General features: G+C 40.1%; 1 protein-coding gene across 2 annotated transcripts in view; it reads right to left on the minus strand.

Moving 5' to 3' along the window:
* Positions 1-5,793, minus strand: part of GRAMD2B (GRAM domain containing 2B) — a 111,122-nt gene extending 105,329 nt beyond the window's left edge. The window contains exon 1 of one of the 2 annotated variants that reach the window (XM_047729974.1): positions 5,562-5,793. In XM_047729974.1, coding sequence (XP_047585930.1) covers positions 5,562-5,686 — 125 coding nt within the window. In that variant the 5' untranslated portion in view covers positions 5,687-5,793. The remainder of the gene's footprint in view (positions 1-5,561) is intronic. The other variant, XM_047729975.1, reaches the window with a different exon arrangement.
* Between the last annotated feature and the right edge of the window lie 5,750 nt (positions 5,794-11,543).

Genomic DNA, 11,543 nt, shown 5'->3' on the forward strand with positions numbered 1-11,543 from the left:
CTCAGGCGAGGGCAACAAACTAAAAAGCTTTTGCAGAGTAAAGAAAACCACCAATAAAATGAAAAGGCAGGCTACTGAATAGGAGAAGATATTCACAAATGATATATCAGATGAGGGGCTAACATCCAACATATACAAAGAACTCATATAAAAAAAAGCAGAAAAAAACACAAAACTCTATTAAAAAATGGGCAGAGGACCTGAATAGACACTTTTCTAAAGAAGACATCCAGATGGGGATGCCTGGGCAGCTCAGTGGGTTAAGCTGCTGCCTTTGGCTCAGGTCATGATCTCAGGGTCCTGGGATCGAGTCCCGTATCGGGCTCTCTGCTCAGCAGGGAGCCTGCTTCCCTCTCTCTCTCTCTGCCTGCCTCTGTCTACTGTGATCTCTGTCAAATTAAAAAAAAAAAAAAATCTTAAAAAAAAAAAAAAGACATCCAGATGGCCAACAGACACATGAAACAATGCTCCACATCTCTCATCATCAGGGAAATGTAAATCAAAGCCAAAATGAGATACCACCTCATGTCTGTTAGAATGGCTGGTATCGAAAAAATTAGAAATAACAAGTGTTAGCAAGGATGTGGGAAGGAGGGAACTCTTGTGCACTGTTGGTAGGAAATGTTCATTGGTGTAGCTACTATTGAAAACAGTATGGAGGATCCTCAAAAAATTGAAAGTGAAACCACTGTAAGATCTAGCAATTCCACTTCTAGGTATTTATCCAAAGAAAACACAAATGCTAATATGAAAATATGTATGCATGTCTCTGTTTATTGCAGCATTATTTACAAAAGCCAAGGTATGGAAGCAACCTAAATGTCCATCAGTAGATGAATGGATAAAGAAGATATGGCATGCACACACACACACACACACACACACACACAGAACGGAATATTAGTTTAGCCATCAAAAAAAAAAAAAAAAGAAAGAAAGAAAGAAATCTTGCCTTTTGTGGCAACATGGATATACCCAAGGGTATTATGATAAGTGAGACAGAGAAAAGCAAATACCATATGATTTCACTTATATGTGCATTCTAAAAAATGAAACAAAGGAAACAAAACAGAATCGGACTTACAGAATCAGAGAACAAATTGATAGCTGCCAGAGGGGAGGGAGGTAGGGAAATGGGTGAAATAGGTAAAGGGGATTAAGAGGCATAGACTTCCAGGGGTCGGATTAGCAGTGGATTTTTTATTTTGGATCAGGTCATGATGTCAGGGTGCTGGGACTGAGCCTGTGTGGAGCCCTGTGTGGAGCCCCACCATTGGGCTCCATGGGAACTCTGCTTTATTCTCTCTCCCTTTTCATCTGCCCCTGCATGTGTGCATACACACACTCTCTTTCTCTAAAAATAAATAAATCACTGTGTCTCTCTCTGTCAAATAAATAAAAAAATCTTTAAAAAAATATGTGTGTGTATATATATATGTATATATATATTTATTTGTATTTATTTCCAATGGCAACAGTGGTGTAAAGTATGTAGGAATAAGTATAAAAATGTGTAAGGTCTTTATGTAGAATATTCTAAAACTTTATCAAAGGATATTAATGAAAGCCTAAATAAATGGAAGGACATACTATGTGCATGAATAGGTATATTTAACACAATATAAGGAGAAGTAGACTTAATTTCCTCAAATTAAGTAATAGACTTAAAGCAATTTCAACTAAGAATAAGTCTTCATTCGATAAACTGATTCTAAAATTTAAATGGAAAAGCAAAAGGGTCAAGAGTAGCCAGTCTTTTTTTTTTTTAAGATTTATTTATTTTTATTTATTTGACACAGAGAGAGAGAGAGAGTGAGAGAGATCATAAGTAGGCAGAAAGGCAGGCAGAGAGAGAGGAAGAAGCAGGCTTCCCACTGAGCAAGGAGCCCAATGAAGGGCTCAATCCCAGGACCCTGAGATCATGACCTAAGCCAAAGGCAGAGGCTTAACCCATTGAGCCATACAGGTGTCCCAAGAGTAGCCAGTCATTTTTGAACTAGGTAAGGAGTTTTGTCTTACCAGACAGCAAAACTTTTATTATAAAGTTGTACTAATTAAGACAGCAATGTGTGACAGAGCAAGAAAACACACTTTTAGCAGACAATAGGTAAGAACATTCTAATGACCTCAGAGTAGGTCAGGATTTTGTAAACGAGTCACAGAAAGTGCAAATCATTAAGAAAATAAGGCATTGATAAATTAAGAATAAGAACTTGGATATGACAGAGAATGTGAACAGACAAATCATATGCTGGAATAAAATATTTACACCATACATATAAGTAACAAAAAATTAGTATCTGCAGTGTTTTTAAAACTATCTAAAAATAAGAAAAAGACAGTATCCTGTCTTCCCACCTGCCTTCTGCCCCAAAGGGTCATAAATCTATAAGCAGGTATTTTATTGAAGAGGAAATGAAAATAATCAAGAAACATGTTGAAAAGATGCTCCTTTTGTATTAATAAGGGAAATGGACATTAAAACCCCAGTGAGATGCCATTTCACAGCTTCTGGATTAGAAAAAATTAAAAAGTCAGACAATGTCAATGTTGTGTAGGCAGCAGAATCATTGCAGGTAGGATCGTGAATGACACAACACTTTGGAACACAAGTTGACATCATGAGCAGCGTTAATCGTGCCTATAAACTGTGACCCAGTAATGCGTCTGCTGGCTCCGTACCTTACAGACGCTCTTACACAAGGTCATGGGGAGATGTGGGCAAGATCCAGTATCGCTCGGCAGAGCAGAAACCTGGAAATCACCCAAAGAGGGGCCTCTCTGGAGTTTCACAATGGGGAGTCTCACAATGTGGTATTCCCTTTAGTATGCCCTTCTAAAGGGAACACCACATTGTGAGACTCCCCTATTCTAAACCACCCAGTGGTTTCCCACTGCAGTTAAGAGAGAATCCTAAACCCCTTCTCCAGTTTCATCAGATGCTTCTCTTCCCAGATTCCTCAAGACTTATGATCTTTCCCTCCCTTTGGGCAGCATGTCCTTTCCATGGTCACTCCATGGTTGGCTTTTTTCATCCTCGAAGACACCTGAATTATTAATTCCTTAAAGACTCCTTCCCTTGCCATCCCATCTAGGTTAGTTTTCTTTATCTGGCTCTTTTTCTCAGTCCTGTAACTGTTTCCTATGATAATAAATGTTAATATAAGAATTATGTATATAGAGGTATATACGTTTATGCATTCATAATTTTTTAGCCTGTCTTTGATGTTAAACATTATAATAACCTCTTTGAAGGCAGAGACTGGGTTTGTCTGGCTTATGATTGTACGCTGTGTGCTCCATATAGCCTGGCATATGACGGTCACTCAGTGAATCTGTGTTAAATGTTTGAATAAGAGCACTGCATAAATTGTATCTGTGCCTATCTGAAGTGGTTTGTTGATCTCAGAGTACATTTTATTGCTTCTGGTTTGGGAAATGATAATAGGATATCACATCAGCCCCATAAATTCTTAGTATTTATTGAGAAGGTAAAGGGAAGTGTTTACCTGGTCTTATTTTATACCTCAAATAGTTAACCAGCATGTGCCTAAATGCTCCCATGAATTATTTGGAATGATTTACTATATAACACATTAAGTAGATTTTTCAACCACAATGAAAGTCCTTCAGTGCCCAAAGTGTTTGGAGATACACATAGTGTTTTAGATGGGTTCCAATACACACACAAAAAATCATTTCTAGATCCTAATATAGACATTTGATATTTAATATCTAATATGCAGATAGAGTAGGCGTGGGCTGTTTTTGAAAGAGGCTTGACTTTAAGTTGATGCAGATTTTTATTTTATTTTTTTTCTATTTATTTAAATTTATTTAAATAATATGTGTGTTCATTTAAATTATACTTTCTGTATTTTATATATTTTAAATATTTGTTTTACATTTTAATTTTGTTTTTCCTGATTAGAACTTGAGCTCCTAGAAGAGTTGGCATTATTTACAGAAGAGGTGGATTAAGCAGACAAAATTATTTGAGAAACATTCAAAATTCAGCAAATTATGGGAATAATACAGAGGTTTTACATTTTTAATCACAGGAGTTGTCCTCTTGCTCAGACAATGAAAGTCAGATAAATTCATTTTCATGATGGATGGAAAAAACTAAGTTAACCTAAAAATAAAGGTGTTACATAACATTTTGCATAAATTCAGGCTCTTTATCCCCAAAACTTCTTCTTAAAATTATTTCACTTGGGGCATGTGGGTGGCTCAGTTGGTTAAGCAACTGCCTTCAGCTCAGGTCATGATCCTGGAGTCCTGGGATTGAGTCCCCAATCAGGCTCCCTGCTCAGAGGGAAGTCTGCTTCTCTCTCTGACCTCTCCCCTCTCGTGCATTCTCTCTCATTCTCTCTCTCTCTCAAATAGATAAATAAAAATAAAATAAAATAATATAGTAAAATAAAATTAAATTATTTTACTGATTTTTGTAGCCTGACATTCTGATATGCAAACACCACTTAATGAAATGGGATTTCTTTGTTTCCATTTAATTTTTAAAAGCTATAATTTTGAGGAGCACCTTTTTGTATAAATGATTTAAATGATGAAGAAACAAAATAAATGATCAACTTTCTGGCTGCGGTGTCGTGTAGACGTAAACTTCTAGTGTGGAGGTCTTTCCTCTGGCTTCACTTGGGAGGTTCATGTGGGATAACATTAAAGTTTACATCAAAGTTGGGTAAGAAACTTTCTCTTGAAATTATTTCCACTTGGATTTGATTTCTACATTTTGTAAGTTCCTAGACAATTATTAGGAGGTCAAAATGAATAAAGAGTTGATAACATGGGTTTTCATTAAAAATATGTAATTATTGGGGCACGTGGGTGGCTCAGACAGTTAAGCCTCTGCCTTCAGCTCAGGTCATGATCTCAGGGTCCTGGGATCGAGCCCTGCATTGGGCTCCCTGCTAAGCCGGGAGCCTGCTTCTTCTCCCTCTGCTGCTTGTGCTCTCTTACTCTCTCTCTCTCTCTCAAATAAAAAAAAATAAAAATTAAAAAAAATGTAATTATCAGAGTCTTATTTATGTAGATATTAATATTTATAGCTAAAAAAGAGTGTGTTCTCAATCAGGCCAAAGCTGCTTTCCATCTGTACAATAAATAGTTGAACCCACAGTACAGCTAATACTATTTTGATAATTAATTTAGAAAGCCCCCAAATTTACTCTTTCGATAATAACACAGGTAATTCTGACACGGAAGAAAGGTTTTTTTGGTTCAACTATTTGACTTCATTTCCTATGAACATGAAAGTGATCAAGAATTAAAGAACGGCAGAGCCAGCCAGTCACCCAGTACAAAAAATTCCTAAAGAAGGTACTCACCGTTATGTTCCCTTAATAGTGGTAATAGCTGTATTTGCTCAGCAAGTGACATTCTTTGCTATGTACCCCCTTCTAATCCATTGGCCCAAATGCCCAGGCTGTGCCTTCTCCTTCCCCTTGGCAGGTTGCGGCCTCCAGGGACGAGGACAGAGCTCTCCAAGGAACACGGGTCTGGTGGCTCAGGCCACCAGGGCGACCCACGGAGGTACCCACCTGAGAAACACCGAGCTGGGGCTGTCTGTGGAGCTGTGTGGGGCCTCGGAGCCTGCCTTTCTTGGGCTGCCAGGAATGTCAAACTGGAAGACCGAGTCGCTGGGAGACTGACTTTTCCTCGCCATTGTGCACGTATTGATCACCAGGTCAAGCAAGAAGCTCAGAGGCTCCTTTCTGAGTCCCCCCTGTCATGGGGAAAACTCTGCATTTTAGCTTTGCTCGGTTCCCGCATTGCAGGAAACTTTCTTCACATGACTCCTAATCTAGCCAACGCTGTTTATTTTTTTTTTTTTTCAAGTCAGTTAATGAGTAACATGGAAGTAGGACACACAGTGGTTTTCTTCCTACCCACACATTTCCAAAGGAAAAATAAACGTGTTTGGGAAATTCACCTGTCAGTTTACTAATCCAAACACCAAACACCTCACGACCCTACGGACTGGAGGCAGAAGAGTCTATGAGAAGATAAAGACGTGAAAGAGGGAGGTACAGAAACTTGCAGCACCTAAACATTCAAAGTGGGGATACTTTTCTGGGATCCCCTGGACCTGAGCAACAGGGTGGAGAATGTGGATGCACTTTGTAAAGCCTAGGGGGTATAGCTCAGTGGCAGAGCATTTGACTGCACTTTGTAAAGCCTTTACACGTGCAGGAAATCATCAGCCCACAAGCATGCCACGGCTGGTGTTGGGCAAGGTGCATGAGAGCTTTCAGGCGGCCCGTGTGATTCCAGTAACCTGAAGAGTTCTGGAATCCTTATGGAAAGGAGATGTACAAAGTCAAGCTCAATGTTCAGGGTGTGTGTTTTGCTGGGTTACAGGCGGCTGTGACCTCTGTCACTGCCACCGCCGCGGTCACCACGATGACAAACAGTCGCTAGGAGGTGAGGGTTCCCGCCCCATCTCTGTGGCTTTCTGGCTCTGGAATCTCAGGTGATCCCAGACCTGCCGCGCTTGCTGTCTGCCAGGCCTGTCTCACAGTATTGGAATGAAATTGAGGAGATTCTGCTATGTGTGGTTATTTCAAACCCATTTAAGGGTGAGTTTCTTTTTGTGACCTTATTCACTCACTCTGTGTTGATGCCCAAGGAAACCATCAGTGTCCGCCCACCAATGTTACTAGCAGCAGCGGAGGATCTGGTCCAAAGTAGCTGCGCATTCCCTCTCCTTGTTCCCCTTGTGATGGGTCAGAGATGCTGGAAGACGGCTGGCTGAAGGGAAGCACTCTGCCTCTGACTGGAAGAGAGCCAAGTTTCCTGGGAAATCAAACCTTTAGCCTTGGCCTTGTGAGCTCTTTGCCCTAACCAGCTGATAACCAGCCAGGGACGGGTTTGTGCTGCTGACCCCAAATGCACTTTTGAAATTAGAGGAAGTGTGTTTTTTTTGGTGGAAGTTTAGTGGTTCCTTACAGGATGACCAACTTATACCAGATTGTCTGGGATTTTCTGGTGTTAGCCCTGAATGCCTTGCATCTTTGGAACCCCTTGGTGAAATGCAAATCACGACAGCTGGTCACTGTGGTTCCTGATGCCATTTGCTGCAATTCTGATGCTACACTTCATTCCATTTCACTCCTTGTCCTCCTTGATAGAGCAGTATCTGTATTTCTCTTGTCCCCTGTATTTCTATGTTGCAGTTATGTTGGCAAAACATTAAATAAAGCAAATTCTACTAAGGTTTTGGATTAAACAAAACCATATCATACTTCGCATACTAGCGACAGTCTGCAAGCTAGTTTCTACTCCTTGTAAACAAGAAAGTGTAACCAGAACATATACTCATAACTGATGCAACATAATTTATTACTATCTCCCAGGCAGGTTTGGATTTTAGCTAGGCCGATGCTTGTTTTAGGAGAGAATGTCTCTAAAGGAGGGAATTCCAGTGTCACCAGACAAAATCTTGGGACATATTTTTCAATAGAGAAGCTATTGACTCATCAACAGTATTTTATTAGCAAAACTCCATGTTTTGCTAGCCACTGTGAAGGACAGAAAAAAATGTCAAGAAATGGGTCCTTGATCCAATAATCTAGCTAGGAAGAGACACTATGCATAATGGAAAAGTTAACTAACAACACAGGAGGGAAGGAGGCAGTAAATCAGGCTAATACTTCTCCAGTCTTTTTTCTACCTAGTATCTTTTGAGTCTATGTAGAATCTCTGCTAGATAATTTCAAAACAATATCTCAGTCTCTTGCCCAAACCCACATTTTTACAGATGATGAAACTGTATCTTAAGAAGGTTAAAGCAACTTGGCCATAATTAAGTGGCCCTAAGAATGTGGTCATGCTGGAATTCATTCAGTCATTCATTCACCAAATGTTTACGGAGCATTTAAACAGAAGTGAGACTATGTTTATTTACATTTCAAAGGAAGAAAGATCTTTTGAATCCGGGATGATTTAGAAAAGCCTATAGGAAAAATTGGAGTTCCTTAACCTCTCCACTCTGAAGAGTGAGGAGAGGTTGGAAAAGTGGAGAGGGAAGGCAGGAGAGTCCAGGAGCGAAAAAGTACACGGGTCAGGTTGTGTGTTTAAGTGGAGACTTTGTGTTGGTGAAGAAAGTAGTTTTAAACACTTAGGTAGCGGCCAGATGATGAAGGACCCCAAATGCCGTGGCTAGGTCAAGCTTTATCTTACAGGTAATAGGAATAAACAGATGAATGCTGAATTTCATGGACATGTACATGTTGTTTTGATAGCCAAAAATGATTGTGGTCATCTGATGATAGGTTTATTTCACTTAGGTGGCTGCTACCCGTCTATGGGACGCAACTCTGAAGTCGTTGAAACAGTGCTGGCCGATGTTATGTCAGATGTTGAGTTCATTCGTAATCATAAGAAATTATGTCAAAGACGAGGTTTACCAAAAGTCTAGACCCAGAGTCATGAACTCGAATGCCTTCAAGAACCAGAGATGTACGTAAGACTGTGAGGTGGGGATGGAAGCCAGCAGAAAGTGGTAGAAAGGGGGCAGAGTGTATGTTTTCCCCAGAGACATTCAAGTTGTTGTTGTTGTTTTAAATTCCAGCATAGTTAACACACAGTGTTGTATTAGTGTCAGGTAGTGTCAGGTATACAATATAGAGATGCAGTGATTGTTTTTACCTTACTTAGGACTCATCATCATAAGTATCACCTGTTTCTTCTATTCCCCCACTTGTCTCCCCTGTGGTGATCACCAGTTATAAAGAACTTATAGAATCCAACACCAAAAAGCCAAATAATCCAAATGAGCAGAAGATAGGAACAAATGTGTATCCAAAGAAGACATCCAGATGGCCAACAGACACATGAAAAGATGCTCAACACCAGTCATCCATCAGGGACGTTCAAGTTTTTAATGGCCAGGTGCCGATGGGACCAGGCAACCCAAACCTTTTCGGGAATGGGATCCAGCTGTGTGGCTTGACCCCTCATTTTCACTTCTTGATAGGAGCTGCCACTGCTGAATGTTTCAAAATTTGCTAGTAATTATGTTTGGACCTTGTGTTCAAACAGGAATGAGGGTTTAAAGGCACATGACCACAAAGAGAAAAATGTGACTTCTGACGCTTTGTTTTTAAGATTAATGGCAGGTGCCTGCCGGACAGCAGTCCACATCAGCAGGCACCGAACTGCCGCTGTTTGACCCTCTTGACTGTTTAGACATGGCCTTTGCTCAAGGCGCTCCTAGATTTTGCGGCATCTTTCATTTCTGTCTGTGAAGATTAAAACAAAGTCCGGGCGATCAAAGATAAACAACGGCAGTAGGACATTTATATAAATATAGCCATAAAAAGAACATACACACTGGTGAAAAAAATGATAACAAGTAGACTGCAACTAAAATAAAGATAGCAGAGACCATATTCTCCCCTCCCGTGTAAACTGAGATTATGGAAACCCAACAAGACAGAAACTGACAGCGAGTAGTTTAAAGCAAGACCACCGATGATTCAAGTGCCTCATTTTGCTGATATTCTCCAATAAATTATATGTAATATCTTTATAAGTAGAGATGGTTAAAGAGCTTATGACCTAGAAAATGGAACAATGAATTTGGGCTATCTCACTTGGTAAGTCGAATCCACATCTCTAGACTTTTTTCTCTTCTACCAAATGAAAGATGTTAGGCTAGATTTGGCCTGCTGACAGCTTCTGTTTGGCCTTGCCATGTTTCATAATTAGAAATTTCTTAAACATTTTATATAAAACATTGTTATCTGACCTTGACTTAAAAATAGGATTCGTGTGGTAATAGTTGGCTGATACTAAGTAGTAGTGCCCCCTTGTGGTGAGGCTGATTACTGCAGTCTGCCTCTTCCCTCAAGTCTCCCCCTTGCACTCATTTTGGGGGCTTTGATTCACTGGGTTCTCAAAATATGCATTTGGGTTTTAAACCCCCAGCCTATATGATGTTGAAAGTCTTCTCTAGCTCTAGCTCCTTAGACTAACTCATTCAAGTTTCCCTGTAAGAATTTTTCTTTTTTAAAAAAATTTAAATAGATTTTAAAAGATTTTTAAAAGATCTTTTTAAAAATTTAAAAAAAAAAATTTAAAAATTTAAATTTTTAAAGTATTAGACAGGGATAGAGAGAGCACAAGTAGGCAGAGCAGCAGGCAGAGGGAGAAGGAGAAGCTGGCTCCCCACTGAGCAGGGAGCCCAATGTGGGTCTCAATCCCAGGATCCTGAGATCATGACCTGACCTGAAGGCAGATGCTTAACTGACTGAGCCACCCAAGTGCCCAGAACTTTTTTTCTTTCTTCAGTGAAACAAAGTCCATAGTTCCAGGAATTTAGCCTTGTGTGATGATGACAATCTTTGGTTATTACATCCAGCCATTCTGAAGTCCACAAATATGGACCTGGTATGCCTGCTTGTGTTCAGTTAGATAAGGGATGGGGAGCTCATACCCCCATATCTTCTTCCTCCTCCTGAAAGTGTGGGAATGGAATGTTGAAGCACAGGACCAAACTGAAAACACCACATAAACAACAGAGCTTCAAAACTGAGCTTCCCAGGGGTATGGAATGTAAATTTCCACTGAAAAATACACTAAATATCCTCTATAATTAAGCAGTTACAGGTACTTGTGCTCTAAGATTTATCTGATCTGATGCTGAGTTCAGGTTAGTATTAATTTAATTAGTTTTATACTCAAAGCAGATGCTGCTGCCATTTGGGCAAACAAGTGTGTGTTCTGGTGGAGTTACCTGGAGATTCCAAAATCTTCATAGAATGATGGTATATTGGATATATTATGAATGTATGCATATTTCTAGAGTGATTGAGAATGTGGGTTTGGGAGGAAGGTTGTCTGCATTGGAAAGGTAGCTCCATTATTTCCCTGCTGTGTTTCTTTAGAAAGGTTCCAGACCTCTGGAGAAAAGGTATCCATCTCAAAGGTAAGAATTGGATGATCACGTAGAGTTCCAGCATGAGGCCTGTATGTAGTCAGCATGCAGGAAATACTATTGAGGATAAGCAGGCGGAGGACGATTATGATTTGAGCTGGTCATACCTTCACTAGAGTTGAGTGGAGTCTTATTATAATATGATCGAAAGATGTAACTTCCTTTTCTGAATGTGACATCAGCGTGTGCCTGCATGTGTCTTGTGGAAGACCTCATTCCAGAGATAGATCAAGTATTAACAGTTTGTGTCCGTGGGGTGTTGACATTGGTGCTAAGGGCCCACCAAGCAGCCTGGAATGCTCAGGACCTGGTGAACTAGGTCCAATCTCTTCTTCCTCAAGCTCCTTTGATCTGTGGGTGTCCATGGTCACAATCAAAAAGGAAGTTAATTCCTCCTCTGAAGTCATGAGCCCTTCTCTGAGGCGATGCAGAGATGATGGATGTTGCTTTTGACAGAAAGCCATTATTCTCTGCAGCAGCTGGTGACTTTTGGAGGGAGTTTTGCCCCCAGAAAGATTAGCAAATTGATTTTGCAGTTCCAGTGAATCCAGCAATAGCAAACTCAAGGCAACCTTTGTCTTTG

The sequence above is a fragment of the Lutra lutra genome, chromosome 5 (assembly GCF_902655055.1).
Source record: "Lutra lutra chromosome 5, mLutLut1.2, whole genome shotgun sequence".
Lineage (NCBI taxonomy): Eukaryota > Metazoa > Chordata > Mammalia > Carnivora > Mustelidae > Lutra > Lutra lutra.